The sequence below is a fragment of the Argiope bruennichi genome, chromosome 10 (genome assembly GCF_947563725.1).
Source record: "Argiope bruennichi chromosome 10, qqArgBrue1.1, whole genome shotgun sequence".
NCBI classification, from domain to species: Eukaryota; Metazoa; Arthropoda; class Arachnida; order Araneae; family Araneidae; genus Argiope; species Argiope bruennichi.
In genome coordinates this window covers 84,508,015-84,531,251 of record NC_079160.1, presented here as the reverse complement: position 1 = coordinate 84,531,251, position 23,237 = coordinate 84,508,015, and the positions used below count along the sequence as shown (strand labels likewise).

General features: G+C 24.6%; 1 protein-coding gene across 2 annotated transcripts; it reads right to left on the bottom strand.

The window, feature by feature from the left end:
- Positions 1 to 3,436: 3,436 nt before the first annotated feature.
- LOC129989359 (DEP domain-containing protein 1B-like) lies at positions 3,437 to 22,929 on the bottom strand. 2 transcript variants are annotated; one of them, XM_056097848.1, is made up of 15 exons: positions 22,597 to 22,929; positions 22,429 to 22,494; positions 21,427 to 21,584; positions 17,661 to 17,768; positions 16,758 to 16,973; positions 15,495 to 15,619; positions 15,354 to 15,401; positions 14,508 to 14,654; positions 13,029 to 13,410; positions 11,668 to 12,014; positions 10,297 to 10,457; positions 9,452 to 9,613; positions 7,517 to 7,690; positions 6,769 to 6,889; positions 3,437 to 4,544 (listed from the first exon to the last, which is right to left on the bottom strand). In XM_056097848.1, the coding sequence occupies exons 2-14, from the start codon at positions 22,462 to 22,464 to the stop codon at positions 6,782 to 6,784; spliced, it is 2,172 nt and encodes a 723-aa protein (XP_055953823.1). In that variant the 5' UTR covers positions 22,465 to 22,494; positions 22,597 to 22,929; the 3' UTR covers positions 3,437 to 4,544; positions 6,769 to 6,781. The 2 variants fall into 2 exon arrangements, with proteins under 2 accessions (XP_055953823.1, XP_055953824.1); XM_056097849.1 differs by having other exon boundaries at positions 7,517 to 7,630.
- Between the last annotated feature and the right edge of the window lie 308 nt (positions 22,930 to 23,237).

The window sequence follows — 23,237 nt, the reverse complement described above, 5'->3', positions numbered from 1 at the left end:
GGTTATTACTAATATGTATAAAGGATCTCTTAATAAACATTTGTAAAACAAATTTCTTTTATATCAATATTAAATTTAAAAAATAAAATGTATATCAACTTGAACTTATGTATGATAACAGAAGTTAAAAATTTAAATTGTCATCCGAGGTATAAATAATAAACTTCTTTTAAATAATTGATTTGCTTATGTTTGCCTTACAAAAGTATCATATATTCTTTCATCAATATATTTGGTGAATGAAATTAATAAGTGTTCTATTTCTAGAAAATGCTATAAAAAAATAAATTTTTAAAAAGTGGGAGAAGGTGAGAATCTTATAATCTGTATAAGATAGGATGTTTAAAAAATATCACTACTTTAAATGTTGCCAGCCATCTCAATAGCATGTAGCTTTTTTTTTTTTGCAATGGCCTTATGGTTGCATTTATAGTCTCGGACAGGTCAACATAAAGAATCTTTATCTTGAGAGATTAATTTGGCAGTATAAAAAAAGTATGCATATAACAACCTTACGACAGAATCATGTAGTTCACGTTCTGCATATTCCCTGTTAGACATCGCCAATAATTTTTTTTTTTTACTTGCAATATTTTAAGTACATACTGACACAATATTTAAATTTATATATAACAGGATTTTATATTAAAAAATTGATTTGATTACATCAGTTTTTTTTCCTATTGTTATACTGAGATAGAAGATACATGGAATGTTTTAATATAGTAAAATTTAAACTGTGTATATGGCACCCTTGAATTAAATTACAATAAATATGGAACTACAACAAATTTTACATCAATAACATATATATACATATATTTTCATTTGGAAATTTTTGAAATTAATGTGGTATTTACATTACATACATTTTAACTGATATTATATGACCCAATTACAGGCTCCTTATTTTTTAAAAATATTTTGCAGGCATACTTTTGCCCCAAATTAACCATTAAACCCAGAGTTCATCATATTTTATATTCCTGCAAATATGCAATTTTGTTAGAGAAACAGCAACTTGTGGTTGGACTTGAAAGTCAAAAAATGTACAAATTATCCAGTAAAGAAATGCTGCATTAATAGTCATAATTCTAAATAGTGTTACTTCATATATTTCCTTCAAAACTCCTTGTGGAGAACCTGTATTGCTTTGAAATTATTGTAACCTGTTTTAATTTTATTTTGCATCACTTACATGGATTTATTTTCTTTATAACACAAAAATAAATATATTTTTTTAAGAAAAAAGTGGGACCTAATTATTCTTTTTAAGGAATTCCCACTTATTTCCTAACTATACTACAGTTTAAAAAAAAGAAATAGAAACAGTTAATTATTCACTGAAATAGTTTATAAAAGCAAAAATATAAAGATGGAATAGAATCAATTGCACACCATACACAGTGAAACAAATCATTCATTTCTTGAAACTGGGGAAGAAAAGAGGGGGGGGGGATTCCTATTTAAAAGCAACTGAACCGTATAATATTGAATATTTGGAAAATTATTTTAAATTAAATATCAGTATCACTTTGATCTTCAGTGCTCTCTTGATATTTCCCATTTTTATTTTTGGTTAATATTTTTATTTGTTTTAACTTGATATTTCTTTTTCTCTCTATATATATATTTATTACCATATATTATTTTATATCTATACGAAAACAGAGAAAAAATAATTTTAAAAGCAATGGTATTTAGAAAGATTGGATGTAAAAAAAAAAATAAAAAAAAAGCGTAGAAAATAAATGAGAAATCAAAATTATGTTCTGAATAGATATATGAACTATGAATCATAATTAGATCTGAGGGAGATAAAATGCATCTGATTGATATGCTATAGAATCACTAAACTTCAATTAGATTTTGGATAGGACAGTTGTAACATCCATGCCTTTTGTTTAAGAAATATGATTTCCCTTACAAAAAGCATTTGAGAAATCTTAAAAAGGAGTAATATGTTTACTGAAGCTTAAGATGTTACTAAAGTGAACTATAAATCCAAACCCCAAAAAGCCAGATTTGAAACATCGATTCACAAATTACAGAAAATAACTACAATTCAATGTAGTTATTATTTATTAAATACAAATCTATTTCATATTAAATTTCGTAATTGGTATAATTCTATTGTATTAATGATGATCTACTAGCACAAATACTAATTCAACTTTAACTTTAATGTTAAAAAAATAATTAATAAACATTGGTTCATTTTTTTATTGAATGTGAACATTGTTATTTAAGCATCAAATTCTTTTTAGTTTTACAAAGAATAACACAAAGGCTTCATTTTAAAACCATATGAATTTTGAATGACATTAATGATTGAGCAAATCTCCTTCCAGTTTTGTCTAAAAAAAATTCAAGGCATTAATTTCCTTTGATGTGTGTATACATATAAGACAATAATATTCAATTTTTTTCTATTCTCAGGACTCTTACTGAAAGCAAATTTTTATATAAAATTCTAGCAAATATTTTTTTGGAAAATAAACTATTTTTTCTAAATTTAGTAAAAATGAATAAAATTAATTTTAAATCAAATAAAAATTAATTAAATAAATTTCAATAATATAATAACCAGTGAGGTGCATTAATAATCCAAAAAATGAATAAGTCGCTTTACACCATAACAGTACTACTTCAGAGACACACGTATCCATTTTTGTATAAACATAGAAAACACAATATTTAGCAGAAGTTGTGCAAATCGACTATTATATTTAGTGATCTTCACTGAAAGTCATGACTTATAAAATTAAATTTAAAATGTAAATAAAATTGCATAATTTTTGCATTTCTCATTTTAGAAAATTAAGATTTCAGAGGATGCTGAGGACCACTAATGTAAGAAAATGCAAAATTAGCCTGCTTTGACATAAGTAATTAATTTTCTATTTGTTTCTTTGGAGTATTGTAAATAAGAATTTTAAAAAAGTCATTGGTGACAAAATGGATTCATTTGCCAAAGCAGAATGCTGTAAAACAAATAACAAAATTAATTATTCAAAGAGATCAAGACTATAATTTGTACAATTTCAATTTGTAGGTTATCTTCACACTGATTAAAGCTAATTTTTATAATTAATATCTTTTTATGTATATAATATATGTGTTTCTATTAATATAGGGTCAGAAAACATGCATTGTTTCTTTGCAATAAAAATTCTTAAGAACAGAAAAGTTATTCTTCATCTAAAAAACAACACATGTTTGATCATACAATGAATGTTTACAATAAAAAAAACACAAACATTTGATATTAATCAATAACAAAAACTTTTCTGCAATAATTTTTATTAAACTGTATTGTAAATTATACAAAGTACAATGTGGTTTTTAAAAAACAGTACTAAAAATTAGATTTACTTTATAAAAAATATTTCAATATAAATAATAAATGATTTATTCAGTAATGTTCTGCCCTCAGTCAAATTATTCATTAGAAAGTGTTAAATAAATATATAATTTGCAACAATTCTTAATGTTGCTTTTACTGTATATTCGATATTTATAAACAAATGTTAAAAAACAAAAAAACTAACTTCTGTAAAACATACTTGTTTATATTTGAATATAGAGATACACTTTGTAAAAAAAGATCATAAATTACGACTAGTTCACTAAAATAAAACTTACATTTATGAAAAATAAACAAACTAAAACTTTGATTTTATGTAATACAGAATAAAATATGTTTTATACATCAAAATAATTCACAATAAAACAGCACCAAACAAGTTTTAAAAAAATGCTAAAAAAAAAACCTTTGTAATCAATACCAAAAATCTACCAGAAGAATAGCTATTACATTTATATATACAATTGTACTTAATGTTAAACACAAACATATTAAAGGCGGAAAAATGTATTCTTTAATTAACATGAGTGCAAAATACAAATCTTAATAATAAATAAAACAGTGCATATCATATAGAACTTTTGTAAGCAAAACGAAACATTTTCAGCAAATTATTTATTTAATTAATGAATTTTTAAATAATCTAATCTAATAAAATTTGCAAGAAACATATGTATCCTTCCAAAAGCAAACCTATCATTTTCAACTTTCTGGGCATCAACAATTAAAGGTGTTAATAATCAAGAATATCTTTTTTTCCTGCCATATATTAATCTAAAAGAAACTTTATATATATTTAATTATGAAGAATATGATTTAGAATAAATAATGGGGGGATATATGAAATATCTATCTATGGCACAAGTATATGCATGTCATTTAACATAATATAAAAAAAATACTCAAAGTTTCTTAGTCTATTATATAAAAAATTTCAAAAGTTATGATGTTGGTATATGATCTTGCAAATTATCCTCATTATTCACAAATGAACATTATTTTTTTAGTATTCTATTTTTAGAAATGTTTTAAACAGGTATACATTTCTTTAATGAAACATTAAAAAATTTGGTCAACATTTTTATTACTTAATTATACTCAAATATGATTTGCAATTAAAATTCTTCAATGCCAATTTTGCCATTTTTTCCTTTCATGTTTTTAAAGTACATTTTCCCTAAAAAGAGAAAAGAACATAAATTAAGGATACAGCATAAATTTATCAATTAAATAGATATTAAAATGTATCATATGTTTTTGTTGACTTTCAGAGTTTCCTGCATTAAACAATTTTATACATAATTTTATGGAAAAAAAAAAAATTTAAGGGGGAAAAAAAATCAGATTTTCTTTTTAATAAATGGCATGCATTTTTGAAAAAAATTTGATGATGGTTTGACAGAAAGAATTAACAGCAAATTTACTAATTTCAAACCTATCAAACTGTATTCCGTTTACTTTGCAAAATAAAAACTGCATTACACATTAAAAAATATTATTGAATTTAAATAATCAAAGATCTATCAATGTTTAAAAGTAACTTTAAATCAATCTTAAAAAAAATCTAGAATAATGCCAGATAGCATTAAAATTCTGAACTGAGATTTTCCCTAAAAATTTCCAAATATTAACATTAAGACTCTGTAAAAACCATAGGGAGTGATGTCCCAAGAACTTTGTATACTAATGCCTTACATGGCATTAGTATAGAATAGTTACAAAATATTAACTTTTGACAAAAATCTAGCATTTATACAGAATATGTTGTCATCCTTGGCGAGTTATTTGGCGATTAATACCTGGCAGGCATTAATAGTATCCAAAAATTTGACAAAACTGCACTTGCAGTAAAAAAATCCCATACCAAATTTGATACCAAACAAATACCAAATTTAAGTCGCACATTTCTGAAAGTATAGACCAAAAACCCGTCATTGCATTTGGCTCAAAATTTGACATTTGCATTTGGCATATTTGACTTTAATTGCGCATACTGGATTTTCATTTAAATAAAACTATAAACTCTCTTTATTTTGTAGTTATTGTGTTAACTTATATTTGAACAGACGGATTATGTCTGAACAGATAGTACTCAAAATTTCAGAGAAATTTGCAAATTTGGTGTAAAGACTGTATACCAAATTTTAACTGGTCTATTCAAAGCCTTAATGAGTTATCTTTGTCACAAATGGACATTTTCCTAAATTTCAAAAAAAAAAAAAAAATAAATAAAAAAAATCTATAAATGAATATTTTGAACTTAGGGTGGTCTAAAATGTGGAGATTCATCAAAATCTTGAATTCAAAATTTTTTTGGTGATTATTATACTTCTTCCTTGCATTAACACTAAAAAAAACAACTTAATATTAATATATTCTACAGCAAAGATGTAAGTTAATATTTTTTGATTCCCTAATATTTAATAATCAGCATAAATACATAATCTTTCATAAAACAGCTTTCATAATTCATGCATTTTATATTAATAAAAAAGGAAAAAATATTAATATTGTATTAATAAATTTTAAAAATTCACATAGAATAAAAACAATTTCAAAGCTCTTTTATAGATTAGTGACATAAAAGTTTCATGGCTAATTATAAAGAAACAATTATAATGCTCAGTAATTCCAATTATGATTTAGAAGGCAAATTCTGAAAATAATACCAAATGAATTAAATATACATTTTCTAAATAATTTTATATCAAACAGTGAAAAATATACAGAAACCTTTCTTTAATTAATTTTCCCCAATAGTCTGGTGCATCTATCGAAATATTCTATTCTTTTCTGTTAAAAGTTTAAAACTTTTGCTTTCAGTACATGATTTTTCTGTTTAATGTGATCCTATTCAACACCTTACATAATAGTTTTCTCGCTAATATTTTGTTGATTCATTTTCCACATATAGAAAAATGCATCAAGTCTGGACACTCTTTGTAATTCTATAGATGTTCGATCCCATAAGTCGGTTTAGAGTAAAATACTATATTTAATTCTTGGAATGTTAGTTTGGTTAACATATCATGTTTTTAAAACATATTTTATACTTTTTGTTATAAAATCAATACTGTAATCAAATGTGATATGCATAAGAACTGAGAAGAATAGTTTTCAATGTGTAAAAACTAATTCATGCTCATACAATAATGAGGACAATATCTAGACAAAAACTACAATGTTTAGGAAACACAATATTATAGAAGAATTAGTTTATACCAGAATAAAGAAAGGAAATATGTTACAAGTTCATTATGATGGAAAAATGCTAATAAAACAGATAATTAGCAAAAAAAAAAAAAAAAGTCCTTTTTTTTAAATAAAAATTGTATATAAGCAAATATGATCAACAGCAAAATACAAGTATGATTGTTAAATGTTTAATTAAAAAAACTTACATCCCATTGAGCTTTATATTCTTAACTTTGCAAGCTTGTCCAGTAATGTTTGCTTAGGCTTAGGTGCTGCATCTTCCTTTGAAAATTGGAGATAATATACATCTGGATGATTTTCTTTAAACTGTAAAACAATGATAACAAGTGACTCATGGGATTAAGTAAAAATTAGAATAGAGTAAATTAATCATTGCATATAATTAAGCCATTGCAATATCAACACAAAAAATATTTTTTAAAAAATAATTAAGATTATTGTTACCTTCTAAAAAAAAATGTAGACAATTATTTCTATAAATATGTAATGTTGCATTATAAGGTTATCATATTGCAGTGGCTCATAAGTAGGCCATTCACCTTAGAAAATGAAGTTCGATTCCTTGAGAAACAAGCTTTTGTCACAAATTTTTTTGGCATGCTAGTTTAAATATATAAAATTAATCTTTCAACAATAAGTGACTTGCAGAATATTCTACTGCATCAACAAATAAGAGTATACTTTAATAAAAATTCAACCTTCTGTATAAGTGCTGTGTTTATTATAATAAACAGACTTTATTCAGTATTAAATTTAGTTCTTTGCCAGTATTTTTCAGATTCTACAAATATTATGTTTTATGTAAATTTACCAAAATTAGCATATTATACTAAATAAAAAATTGAAGTAAATCAAAAACTACATAATTAAATAAAAAAAAATTCTACTAAAAAAACAGGTATGATAAAATGAATTTAAAAAAGTAGCACAAACCTGTTTCATTTTTCTTTTCCTCTCCTTTTCTGTAATATTTTGATCATGTAGAATACTATTTAAGAGGCCTTTCAGTGCTTCTTGAGAAACAGAAACCCTTTGTTCTTCATACTGCTGTTTTGAAACCATTTCACAATAAGTAAGTAAACAGGTATCATCCACAGAATATTTAATCTGCAACAAAGCCATGGAGAGCAGAAGTCATCATGAGAGGAAAGAGTGCAACCCAGAAATTCACCCAAAACAAGAGACAAGCAAGCATCAAAGCAATTTACAAGAACAAATTAATGTGCAAGAATTACATGTCAATATATTCTTAGAAATATAATATGCACAATAAAGAAATATGATCAACGTGCTAATAAATCTTTAAAGCTATTAATGCTACATGATGCTTGTACATTATCAGTTAGAGGAACTTTGAAGAGATCTAAAGCAAAAATAGTTTCAATACTTGATTCTTTAACTGAGACTGTAAAGATTGTGTATTATTCTCATTCCTTGCCTCACAGAAGAAAGCAGATGACTTTTGAACTCAAGCAAATGAGAGCATTTTTTGATGGAGTGAAAAGTGCAATACTAATGGCAAGACATAGAGAAATAACAGTATATAGATATGTTGAAACATAATTTATCAACAAATCAACTACATTGACAACCAAATAATAATATTCGGTTGCTGCATGCCTTTTCCTGATAGCCGTAGAATAGAAAATAATAGGATGGAATGTTTTGAAGACAAGGTAAAAAATTTTAACAGTTAAACATTACATCCATTATTAGCTCTGAATGATAACATTTCTTATGTATTAAAAATCAAGTAATGTAATAAATTGAAAAAAAAATTTAATGTCTATTATTAAATAGAATTTTACCACATTTTTTTTAAAATTCAGATTTTACTATGGTTTAAGAAACATGTTTTTTAATGATAAAAAAATTAAAACAACAGCTGCATTTCATTGGGAATTTTCTATTTTTCCATATTTATTTTAACAATAATTAAAAATTTTCTGGCATTTATTTTATTTATTGATTAATTATGATTTTCAAAATCAATAATGGGACCACTTTGTAATAAGTGCTTTCACTAATTAATTTCAAATCTATATCAGAAGCTTTTTTTAAAAATTAATTTTTAAAAAAAAGGCAGTTAAGATTATTAATAGAATTATTACAGAATCATCATAAAATATAGCTTCAATCTATTTCATTTATAAATGTATAAAAACAGAAAAATGAAATTATCTTAAGCTTTTAGTGAGTGGTATTTATTCTCAATAGATAAACATCTAAACAGACTTCTAAGAATAGAAAGAAAAATTTGTTTTATAATTTAAAAATTAAAAGATTAAAGTTTTCTATATATGTTCCAATCTAAATTTTATTATAATTTATAAAGGATAATGAACTAAACAATGATTATTCGATACAATATTAAAACAAATTCTTCATTAATGAACAAGAAATAGAAATCATAATAGAGTTATCAGGTCTTTATTTTAAAAAAAATATTGAAGAGGTGCATTAAAAATTTATGCTTAAAATAATTCATCTTAATTTTATAATTTAAAGTACCATGAAAGACTGAAATCATAGTTATTCACAATTCTATTGATTTTTAAAAAGTTATTATTCTTTATTACTAATTAAAGTTATTAATTTTTACAAATGATTATAAATTCTTGAAAAATTAATTTTCTGTAGATATTTTAAACTCTTCATCTTTACACAAATCTTCAGAAGCATTTTCTAAAAGACAAGCAAGAACTGAATTTAATGTAAAATAATAATCAAAAGCAGACATTGAAAGGTTAAAATTTCAGCCTTAGAGAGCCATTAAGCTTTCAGATTAAATGAGAAAAGCATGCAGATATTTAACCCAATGAAAGAATAAACATGCAAAAGCAAGCACAGGAAAGAAACAATTCTTACTCTTCCAAAACATGACCGTGAAAGATCTTCCACTTCTTGTTTCAAGCCTTTTGGAATTTGGAATAAAAATTCACAATTATCAACAAGGAAGGCTGTTACTTCAAGCAGAAGTAAACGGTTTTGATCAGACTGCACAATAGCAGGTAAAAATGTTTCTAACAGCTAAAAATAAAAATATAAAATAAATAAAAATCAATACATTGAATGCATTCCCCACACTTAAGGTCAAATGATTACACTTTTAAAATGTTTTATTATTTATTTAAACTGACTTTTAGCTAACAGCAAACACTCTTTCTTCAAATGCAGATGAAAGATAAAATAAGTTCTTTCAAGTATGAAAAGGAATCAGGTTAAGCAAATTTGAGCAACAAGATCAACTATTTGTTTTTTATGTTAAGTTCAAAGGTAGATAAATTAGTATTTATAAATATAGTTTAATTAAACATTCTTAAGAATATAGATATATTTAATGCAAAAAAGTTCAGTTCATTAGCTTTAAAAACTAAAAATTAAAAAAAAAAAAAATCAAAATAACTAAGTTAAAATTGCAAACTATAGCAGAGTTACTGCTCTATCTTTCTTTTTATTCAAGGAATGAAATAGAAAAATCACACGGACAATACTCAAATAAATGTAAAGACATATAAATAAATATAGCAAAATATTCTTACTATTCTTTTCTTACTTATTTGTAAGATATAAGTTTGCAATTTCTTATTTACTATTAAAAACTGATTTTCTTTTAAAATGGATGAATATTATTCTGATTACAAGAACAAATAAATTTCTGTAATCTTGAATCATGGAGTATTAAAAATAAAAGCATAAAAAATTATGCTTACATAATGTCGCATTGATGTTTGCACATCTAGGACAAATTTTCCATTCTTCAAAACTTTATTTATAAGTCTCATCAATAAATGGAGCTGCCTTCGATTTACAGATGGTAAAAGTAAAAGAATCAACTGAAATGACAGCTTCAATTCTTCACAATATTCCTTTGCTGTAAATGTAAAAAAGAATGTTTTACTAGTTGAAGATATAGACTATAAGAAAAACATTAGCTATTTATAATATATAGCTATTTATAACGATTCTAATAAATTTTTACTATGTCCATCAAAAAGAGCTTAGATTTTTTTTTTTTTTTTTTTTTTTTTTAACACAGCATTTAATTTTAAGCATTAAATTATTTTTAAAAAATAGCTCTCTAAAGCATGAAAAGATTTAAAACATTATAAAATTTTGTAATTTTAAATTCTAAAAGTTTATCATTGAATTATTTGAAATTGATCAGGTTACAATTGAGATTTAAAGCAATAAAATTATGAATCTATAAAGATGCCACTTAAAAAAATGTTTTAAACATTTTTGATCAACTAAACATTTAAAGGGGAAAAAAAATTAAAAAAAAAATAAATTGTTATCATAATTATATGCTATTAGTGATTCATCAATTACATAACATATTATTTATGAGTCATTAATAACATTAAAATATTTAAAGTAAAGGAAAAAAGCTAATTAATAATGCTAATTATTTTAAATGAACATTCCTCATCATTTTAATAATTTTTTTAAAAAAAGTATAGCTTTTTTTTACAACATGCTCATGACTGTTTAATAAAATTTTCTATGCATGAACATGCCCTAAATATTGACAGCAAAATTATATAATGTTTCAGCTTAAAATATTAATTGGAAATAGCCTTTTAACTGAATAAAAATAGCAAACTGATTTTGTGTCTACCATAGCTGAGCTGATATGAGATAAAAAAAAAACAATATTAATTATTTTTTTCTAGATCTTTTCATGAAATCCTATTGAAAACAAATTATAATTAAAAATTTTTTTAGAATATTTTTTTATTTTACTAAATAATGAAAAAAAAAGTTACAATCAATTACATTATTTCAAGAGAAATTATAATTTCAAACTGAATTTTTTTCAAACTTATAAAAAATATACACCAAGTCATTTTTAAAAGTAAAATAATAATAATTAGAAAAATCTTTATTTAATATTTAATTTTGTGCTGCAATTTAAAACTGCAACATAAATTTAGTCAATAAATTTTTATATCAAATGTATTTAATTTAATTTTATAAAATATATGTATTAATTCAAATATATTGATTGCAAACTAGTTTAATATACCTTTACTAAGTAATGAAAGAGGATATATTCACATTAAAGGCTGCAATAAACTTACCTTTTTCAATGCTTTGATTAATGGTTCTTTGGGGTGTTTGATTTATTCGACTAGATGAATTTTCAGCACATATGGCACTGGATGAATAATATAATCCTTGTTTATTGCACCGCTTCGATGAATCACTCCAATTGTCTTGTTCTACTTCAATGACAGTTTTTGCACTCAAATTTGAAGTATCTAAATCATTTATTTCACATAAATAAACATTAGAACCAGAAGAAAAATGGTCAAGTGAATGGCTATCCTGAAATTCAAGTTGAGAATATTTCCGAGGACTTATGTGTTCTTTTATTTCATCTTGCAAATACAAATTTGAGCTCCAGGCTTTCAGAGGTGCTTTAGATCTGAAAATAAATAAACATATTAGAAAGTTTTTTAATGAATTTCTTTAAGAAATTTCAAATATAATATCATTAAAAAAGTGTTTATCATATTTACTCATGCCATATTTCTCATGTTAAAAATTTTCAGTTTTCATAAAAAAAGTAATTAAATACAAATCAATTACAAAAAATAAAAGTAAATCAACACAGAAAACCAACAATTTACAGAGACCTCACTTACGTACTTGTAGAATAAATCGAATTAGACCATTTTAAAATTACTTTGCATTACCTGTATTTTCATATTTACTAACTTATAGCTTACAAATATGCAAATTAAAACAATTATGGACTTTCAAAACTAAACAAAGAATGAAATAGAAGCAAAAAATTTGAGTCTTAAAAATTATGAAAAAATGGAGAATTTTAATAAAAGCAAGAAGATGTGGTGGTGGGAGGGTCTATACAGGAATCAAATAATTATAACAACCAATCTTCATATACTCAACAATTTGATTGTTACTATTTTTCAGATCAATTAAATTCTGTAACATTCTATAGATGATGCAAGTTTTGAATGTTCCATCCTTGCTACAGAAAAAAGATATTATCTTCACAGATTCTATCACTGTTTAAAAAGTTTTTAAATAAATGATTACATGGAAAAATTGAAATGACAAAATGTTTAAAAAGAAAATAGTTTCAGCATCTTGCATTTGGTAAAATTTAATTGAAGTAGTGAATAAAAATCATAACTTTTTTAACCCAAAATTATCAGGGTATTTATTTGTGCATCAGTCAACAGCTTCAAAATAAACCGAACCTCCTCTTCTACAAGCAAATATGATATAATAAATTATCATTAAAGTCTTATTTAATTTTTTAGATTTGTCTATTATTAACTGCCTTCACATTACTTAAAAACTCTAAAAAATATTATATTCTTTAAATACCAAATAAAACTAGGTAATATTCATTAAAGACAGATAGCACAAAAATATTTAAAGTAAATTTTTACTGTGAACATATCCTTACCTTAATAAATCTTCTGGCCTGTTACTCTGACTGCAGACACTGATAGTACTTACTGATTCAATACTACCAACAGAATTGGTACCTGAATTATCACTGGCAATTACACGAGTAATAGGATTTGATGTTGCAAAATCAGTCTCATAAATAACAGTTGAAGGGTAATCCCACATTAAATCAGGATCATCGAGGAGAATTTTACCGTGACTAGTTGCTTCTCTATCATATTCCTGTACTCTTGAGTTTTGATCAGCAAAAGTGAGGGGAGTTGAAGTTTTGATATCTGAGGCTGATAAATGTGATTTAGTGCTAGTATTAAGCATAGAGGTGACATACTGAGTTTTGGCACTGTTGAAATCAATATACTGATGATGAGTGAAATGACCTAAGAAAAATAAAATAACAGAGCAGATCAGAAAACAACACATCTTTTTACAAATATTTCAATATTCAAATTTTTAGCAAACAATTATAAAAATATTTTTCAAATCATTTCAAATTTAAGAAAAAAAATAATATTCCATTTAGATATCATTCCTGCAAGGAAATAGAATTACAAAATAAAGTACACAAAGAAATATGTAATACTCAACATTTAAAACTTATTGTTGTGCTAAAATTAACTGATATTATTTTTAAGCATTTAGTAACAAATTATTACATTGAGCTTTTACTAGTTTTTTTTCCAATGAAATTACAGAATCCCTATATAATAATAAGAAATAAAACAAGAGGCAATTTCTTTCACAAGTTATTAAAATAAATCACAAGAACTTTAGTTGTATAAACAGCCCATTGGATTTTTAGTACAGAGTGGTCAATAAGTCAGATAATTAAAATTTTAAAAAAGTATGCAATAACCAATAAAGATAATAATGCAAATATAATTTTAGAGATAGCAGCTGTTGAAAGTAAAAATAACAGTAAAAAAATTTCAATTGTTTTTATAACATATAAATATCATTTGTCGTATCTAAGATAGAGATAAAATTTTCCCAAACACAGATAACATTTTCATAGCAAAATCTTTCATTAAAATTAATGAAAACATTTGAAAAACTGCATTCAAATGTTACTGAGCCAAATAAATTTTGCTATTCGGTAACATGATTTTTATGAACCCTTTAAGTGTTTTCAATTTGAAATTATTGCCTAAATTATGTGCAAAAAAAAATTTTAAAAAATCAGAAATTAAAACTCTTGCTACAGTAGATGAAATATAGGTTTACAATTTATAGTATAAATTACAGATAAAATACAACTATGCAATTGCTAATTTTTTAAAAAAATAAATTTATAAAATAAGAAAATAATAGCTACACATAAAAAAAGAATAAGTCTTTTTTTTTAATATTTATATTAAAAAAAATTAATTAAATCCTAATGCTTTTATCTAGCAGATTTTGCAATATTTTAGGAAAAGATATTCTTAAAAATTATACATTAAATGCATACATAGATGAAAAAAAAAAAAATATTTACAGAAAACTTTAAGGAGAAGAGGGGTTAGGGATTCTGTCAACAGAGGAACTTGAGTATTAATAAAAAAATCCCGAACAACTTTGAAAACATCTTTCTCAAATCCAGGATAATTTGGTAAACAGCTTCCACTTCCACTAGCATTTGGCCCTGGGGGGAAAAAGCATATGAATCAAAATACATTAGAAAAGGATTTAAGTTATTGCTAAATAATGTAAAAAAACAATTCAAGAAACTGAAATCAAAATCTTCACTCTAATGCTGAAATGTGTCAAGTCTAAATGCAAACAGTCTTCAAGTTATTGCTCTACACATTCAAAATTAGATATATAAAAGTACATCTTAAGGGTAGAATAAAACCAATATCTTTGTGAACAGTTTGAGGGAATTAATGGCTTAAATGGCTACTTATTTTCTGTTGCCTAATTAGAAGCTTGGATTTTCTACAATTTTATACTTTTAAAAACAGAATCGGATTTTCCGATTAATCTTAAAAATTTGGTTTCTGCATAATAATTAATTACATACAAAATTAAAGATGCTAGTGTATTAACCACATGTTATTGGAGGATTTTAAATTTAATTGTATATCATTGGCAAACATAATAAATAGAGTAACTTCATATCTTTGCCAGTTTTTTTTTTTTTTAATTAATTGCTGGTCGCAATAAATATGTCATCTTCAGTGCTTTTGAATAAGAGGTTATTTTTAATGGCACGCAATTAATACATAAGTATGAAAGTTTACTAATTAACTTTTGGGGGTTGAATAAGACATTTATGCATTGATTTTCATTTCATATCTTTATTATATTAGAATATTTTAATTCATTAAAAAAAAAAACTTACAGTTTGCTAGGCACTTCATAGCAGATATAACCCAGTGAGGTATGTCATCTGAAAGAATATAAGAGGGGGAAAGAAGGTCAATAATACTAAAAAGTAGAATAGTTACAAGCAGTCCATAGCTTTCAAAATAAATGATCTGACCTGTTTTATCAACTAAACAAACTACACCAGTTTTGCTCAGTCGTGACACATTATGCTTAATAATTAAACCATCTATGTCCTTCTCTTCAAGATTGTCCAATACCGATGGGAATAACTTCTCTATCCTAAATAAGAAATAAAACCACTCAATATTTACATTTGTATTTTCACATGCATATTATGAAAGATTGAAATATGAAAGAAAGGGATAGAGATAAAATACTTAGACCAATTTTGCACTACATCTTAAATTTACACTTAATAATAAAATTCAATTGAATTAAAAATAATGGTATAAACAGTAAAAGTATTATTTCGATTAAGATTGAATGAAAGTTCACAAAAATTATAAATAAATAAATATTTTAAAGTAATGTAAATTTTTTAAAAACTTTTTGCATGATAAACCATTTTTAAAATAATAACTAATTATTTCTTATTGTAATGAAAATAAGTAATCAATCTACTGCAAAATGAAAAACAATTTGCCATAAAGAAGCTTATTTATCAAACAAATTAAATAGAATGCATTTCAAAGATGAATAAGAATCCAGATAAATAATGACTTCAAATAATACTGAATATGACATAATTTTTGCTTCAGAATGTAATTTTATATTTGTTTCTGAAACTGTTATATGCTTTTAAAGAGTCTTCAATTCATATCAAATTGATGAAAAAAAAACTAATTATTGAATTTCTAATTATATTTATCTAAATGAAAATTAATAATTGTCCAAAGCATTCTCTACTTAGATCTTGTGCCATAGAATCATTCCATATTCAAATAAATCAAAATAACCATTTTAAGAAACATGTTAGCTGCAATAATAGTCTAACTTAAAATGATTTTTAAATAAAAAGAATTATCATAACAAACTTTAAAAAAATTGTTATGTAACATGCATTTGTTAAATCTACTATTTAACAAGAAAATACAATAAAGGGGCATTGGAGTTTCAATGCTGTTAAATTTCAAAATCTTACTTTTTATAAGAATATACATATATTATTGATTATACAAATAATCAATTATCTATCTTATATAGCTTTTCTCAATATCAACCTTATGTAGCTACAAAATGTGCAATTCAATATTTTATTGATTAAATTTTATTGTATTCAGCAGAATTTTTCCTCTTATAGAAAAGTTATACTGCAAGCAAAACTTACAAATGCTGCCATATTAAAGAGGGGGGCAGGAATTTTCTTTCTAATATCAGTATACATATATATTTTTTTAAATACGAAAACTTACTTTACCTGGATAAAGTTACTTTTTTCCATACTAATTTCAATTCATCAGCTGAAAGTTTCCTTTCTACAAAATGGCACTCAGGAAGATTTTCTTTTTGGATGAGAGGTGGAGATCTTGTACTTTTTTCTACCTTTTCCACTTTGCGATCTCTTGAACCAAAGGATGGGGATTGTATGAGACACACAGCAGAAGGCTTACACATCTGGGATATAGGAGAGAATCTAAAAAAGGAAATTAATATGATTTAAAACAATATAAATAATTAAAACTGAAATAGAAGTTATAATTATATACATATGAAAATAATTTCAAATGAAGAAGCTGGGTTTAAATAGATTTATTTATTTATTTGCAAAAAATCTTTAAAACTTATTATTGCCTACAAAATTAAAATTATCACTTCAAATAATATAAATGAAGAAAAATTAATTAAAATCTATTTTAGTATAATTTTATTTTACAATAACATTTTCTTTATTTAATTTTTAAGATCATATACATCACTAAAATATCAGAATAAAGCAAATGTTCACCAGAACAAATGAAAAAAATTAACAGAGTCATAGTATTCAGAGTTTTATTAAAACTATTAAAATTTTAAAATGCTGAAATCTTTTATTTATCACTTTTCTAAATAACATATTTTACTCAAAATAAATTCTATAAATTTAAATACATTGCATAAAATTAATATTTAATCGCCACACATAGATTATCAAAAAAAAATCTTATCAATTAATTAAAAATAATCTTCAGATCTTTTTTAAAGATGATAAAAATATGACAAAATATTGCTATATTTTATAATGTTTGAAAAAATAACAACAATTTTACATTTAAGAACAGAATTTTACTATATTAGAAAAAGCATATTATCAACAAAATAAATGCAATTGAAAAGAAAATACCTGTACAAATGGGAATCATCACTAAACTCTTTATTCTTAGACCTCACAATAATGCACTCAATCACGTGACATTTCAAAAATTTCTGCAACAAGTTAACTGTTTGTTGTCTGAAATAAAATTTATAAAAAATTGAAGAATGTTTTGTAATTGCATTATTCTAAACATATTAAAAATATATAAAAGTTGAAAGATAATTTATAAAATAGTGCATGATTAGTTTTTTTTATTGAAAAAAATCATACAAGTAATATTTATATTCTTTTTCCTTTTAATCTCTCACCCTTAACTGCAATTACACAAAAAGTTAAGCTTCATAAATCTGTCTTCAAAGCATTTTCAGGGCTGCCACACACACACCAGAACCATAAGAAATTAAAATTTCTCTCTTACACAAATAACATTTAAATTTCCTGTATTCCCCAGTTCTTCCAATGCCCTGACAACTCCCCCCTCCCCTTTTTTTTGGAAAATTCAATTTATGTGACAGAATTGGAAAAAAAAAAAAAAGAAAAAAATATTATTTGAAATTTTTTTAATAATATAGCAATATTGAATAATTTTAAACAAGACTAATAAAGCCAGTGGGAGTAACCTCCCCTTGACTTTACTGTACACTAATATAATATGATATTGTATGCTTACAAGGGAGGGCACGAGTTTGAAAATTCAGTTTTGGATGAGATTTAGTATAATGGTAATATACATTTAGAATGTTCACTCACGAAAATATTAAAACGCAATAGCCAGTCAATTTCAAGAAGATGGCCCTCAAACTTTCTGTATAATTTATATACTAATAAAGTGTCACCATCGCCGAGGCAGGAATAGCATAGTGGTTAAGATACTGGCCGTAGCATTCGAGAGACCCGAATAAGATCATTGAGCTAGCATTTTTTGCTTTTTTCTAATTTATTTACCAATTTACGAACAGCTTTAATAAATATGTTTCTCATTATTTTATGCAAAAATAAATATTTATTCTCCTAATTCATGGATTACAATTTAATTTTTAGAAGAAAAACAATTGTAAATATAAATGCATTTTTTAAAAATATTTAAAGTGACATAAATTAAATTAACAATTCAAAAATAGTTTCAATTAATATGATATTCATTTTTATATGGAAAAAATAAAGGTATCTTCTCTTAATAAATAAGTTACAACTTTTTTTAAAAAAAAACATATTATGTTCATATACATAGTTTTTTATTTATAACTAAAATTTAATTTTTAAGTGTTAAAATAATTACAAATATAACTTTAAGTGTAAAAATATTTCAACATAACTTTTTATCTTAAAATCATTAACAGTTATAAATTTTAAGATTTTAATGAAGATAAATTATTTATTATAATTTAATGAAGCTGCAACTGGAATTAAAGAGAGCAGCTGAAATAAATAAAATTATATCAGCAAGCATTCAAAATGCTAAGAATTAAAAATAAAAAGTAGAAAGCAGGTGTTAAGTTATGGAATGCATAGTCAGATGGTTCAAAATTTTTAGTAATATACAATATGCTTTGTCCACTGCCCAATTTTCGGAAGAAAAACTAACTTTTTTAATGTAAATGAAGTTTTGTTGATTCCTTTATGGTTTCTTTTGTTGATAATTATTATTTATGAATTTTGCAAGATGTCAAAATACATCTATCTTGCTTGAAATGTTTTTACAATAATTACCATTCTGCCTTTTGCATGTAATAAAAATATTAATGAAATAATTTTATGGTGTCAGTAATTTAATTAACATTTATCATCATTTAAGTTACATATGTAATTATTATTTCATGTTCTGTCAGTAATTTTATTTAAATAATTTTTGAAAAGAAAAATGCATTTATATCTTAATTTTAAAAAAAATTATTATTCAGGTATTAAAAGAAAATACATTAATTTTTTTATATTAAGATTAGTATCATATTAATTGAAACCATCTTTAAAATATCAAACCTTTGCACTCGAATGTCTTCTCTCAATCACATTCATGATGGTACACCATTTTGACAATTTATTTAATTATAATTGTTAAAAAATACCTACAAAATGTTAAAAAGATGTAGATTTATTTTTCAGGAAAACTCAACTTAAAACCGTTGTATATATTTATTTTTTGGTGTAATAAACAGGTCCATGTATTAAGTGAATAATTTTACATCAAATTATCTTTTCGAGTGCAAAGGGTTAGTTTAATTTAAGTAATTCTGAATATTTAAAGAAATGCATTCATACTTATAATTATTTTTCTTCTAAAAATTAAATTATAATCAACGAATTAGGAGAATAAATATTTATTTTTGCATAAAATAATGAAAAAATATTAATTGAAAATGTTTGTAAATTGTTAAATTAATTTGAAAATTTTTTTAAAAAAAACTCTGTTCTCCTGAGTGCTATGCCAGCATCTTATCCGTTATACAATTCATGCTTTGACAACGGTGATACATTATTAAAATATAAGCTATGCAGAAGGTTTAAGGGCCATCTTCTCGAAATTGACTAGCTATTGCGCTTTAATATTTTTGTGACTGTGGATTCTAAATGCATACTACCATTATACTAAATCTCATCCCGAACTGAATTTTCAACCTTGTGCCCTCCTCTTGTTATTAATACAATGAAGAAAACTAAGTAAAATTTAAGGAAATCCCTCACTGACTTAATATAGAATTGCATTCACAAATTTGCAGATATACAGATTAACAGACCATCAACGTTTTATCATGATGGGTCTGAAATTTGATACAAATCTATAATTCCAATAATAAATATATATTTGCCAGGTTAATTGTATCCTCATGGACATGGGAAAGTGAACATATAGACATCCTACTGACAAATTTCATTCAAAATCTGATAGATATTTGTACAGTTAGTAAAAAGAACTTGTATTAAATTTCATGCATGTAACTTATAATGTTTTTGAATTAAGTTCTTAGACAGACAGACATAATACAAAACTGTAATTTCTGGACTCAGGGAGATCCAATACAAGGAAATTCATCAAAATATTTTAAGTCTTTTTTTTTTTTTTTGAGAATTACAATACTTTTGTTTAACATGCTTCGTTTATAAGAAAGATGGTGTCTGTATCTAAAAATAGACAGCATAAAAAGTTTTTGAATTCTGAAACATTTTATTATATCTTTTAAAAGAATTAAAATAGTAAGAAAGAAACCTAAATCATTTTTTAATTGAAATTAATCATGAATAAAAAGTTTGAAATCAAATTACTATTCGATTTTACATCCAATTACATTTCGAAAATTGAATTTAGCCAAATATTTTGTTATCATTACTCCAATTGATAATTTCATAACAAAAATAAACAATCCTTTTTAAAACAATAAAATCTTAGAAATTTGAAGAATTCTTTATCCATGGATGATGTCAGTATGAATTGTCTGCAATGGAACTGAATGCAATAAACTTTAAAAAATAAAAAAATAAATAAAAACACTTCAGAGGTAATTTTTTTTTTTTTTTTAATGTACATTTGGTACTTTTCCGTTAGCCGGGAGCAAGTGAAAAATCGCCAAATTATGCAGAATTCCGCCAAATTTCTTAGGCCAAATTCGCATTTGGTTCACAATCCATTAGCAGGGCGCAAGCAAAATTCGTCAAATAATGCAGAATTCTGCCAAATTCACGTTTGGTTCACAGTTGGTGACATTTGCACCCGGCTAACGGAAAAGTACCGTACATTCAATATTTCTTAAAAATTTAAATCATCATAAATATTTATCCAAAATTAAAGAAATTATACCTTGTTACTTCAGGACCAAAATTAGGATTATTCATGAGATAGCAATGAAGCCATGTGACAGCTTCTGAAGCTGTAAAACAATTATTATATGTCTGCATGCGACGTCTGTGTTTCTTTACAGGCATCCCTGACTGAAAAGCCGAGATGACTTCATTCCACTGTAACAGTTTTTTTAAATACAAAAATATGGGTCAATTTTCTATATCTCAATTATACTGAAGTATGTAAAATCAACTCTAAATATGAAAACTTTCTAAGAAGAAACTCAGCAAAAAATTGTAAATTTCATTTCATAATGTTTTTTGACTCAAGGGTAAGGAATAAACATACATTTTCAGCAATCAAGAGTTTCTAATTTTGAAACAAATAAAGTGGTCTAAATGACCTCTAAATTTTAGGAAAACTATGACTTTAAAAAGGTTTTATTGAAATCTATTTTAATATTCCTCTTAATTTTGTCTCAAATGTGACAACCCAAATAATCAAGCACAGTAGTTTTATTAATAACTTTGTGGTGATTTCTTCATTTATTTGATTTTGTAGCCATGTTTTGATGTTGGTAATTTAATGCTACTAACAATGCGTAAAAGATAGAAATAAAAGACTAATGTAGATTTCAACCAAAGCTTCATTTTCTTACTCTATGCTCCTAAAAAAATTAAAAATTTGCTCACAAAATGCTCATTTACACTTAATTGGCATAAATAATTCAAACATTTTGTTGTAACAAGAAATTACAGTTTAAAAACACAATTAAATCAATTCATTTTTAACATATATCACATTTTTAAAATTCTGGACAGCATCATATATATAAAATTCCAGATAGAACTAACCTAAAATTAGAGTGATGCAAATATTTTTTCCCAAGAAAAAAATAATGCAAAGTTTATAAGTTGCAATTTCAATTTAACATAATTCTAGGAGGAAAAGTAAATTCCTAAAATGTTCTTTAAATCAAATTCCTTTAATTTAATGTTATTCTTAAGAATAAAAACATACCAATCTTGTGGCTCTGTATGGTTCTTTACTTTCCATTTTTCAACTATATCATAAAAATGTCAGTACCTAAAGAAAAAGTAACATTAATAATAAAAATACGTATTAAAAGAAACTATAAATAAGTTAAAAGTATATAAAAGAAGAAAAAAAAAAAAGCAACATACGTACCAAACAGCACGCCTAATATAGTAGTGAAACCAATAAATTACCCCATACTGTGAGCGAAGCACATAAAATACTTTACATGTATATTGGACTCCTGATGCACCTCAGGAGTAGTCTGCTTCACTCTTTACAGTTATGATTCTCCATCTTATTATACGATAAATTGCGCTTAACGCAAAAAAAAGTAGCAACCTAAGGCTCTAAAAATTTTGTTCGAGTGATGTTTTAAATTGAATAATAAAATATAAGAGATGCACAATGGGTAGCAGCCAAATCACCCAATTTTTTTTATATAAAAAAATTAGTAAATTAACTCTTGTTATGAATTTTGAATTCAAAAACTAGCCCGCTATAAACGTTGCCATTCATCACTTTCCTTATTAACTAGTTTTACACGATAGTTGGAAATGAATATTGTTCAGAATTATTTAGAACCTTGTTTTTCATTGTTTTGATATAATCAATTATTTGAATAATCATAAATTCTTTATATTAAAAAAGGATACAAGTCATTTTTTTTCAATAAAACTTTTTTTAAAGGATAGGAAAAAAAATACAGCATTGCATTACAGATTGAATAATTTATGCTTCCATTTGGATCGTACTAATGAAGTAATAAAACCTCAAAAACTTTTGCTTTAATT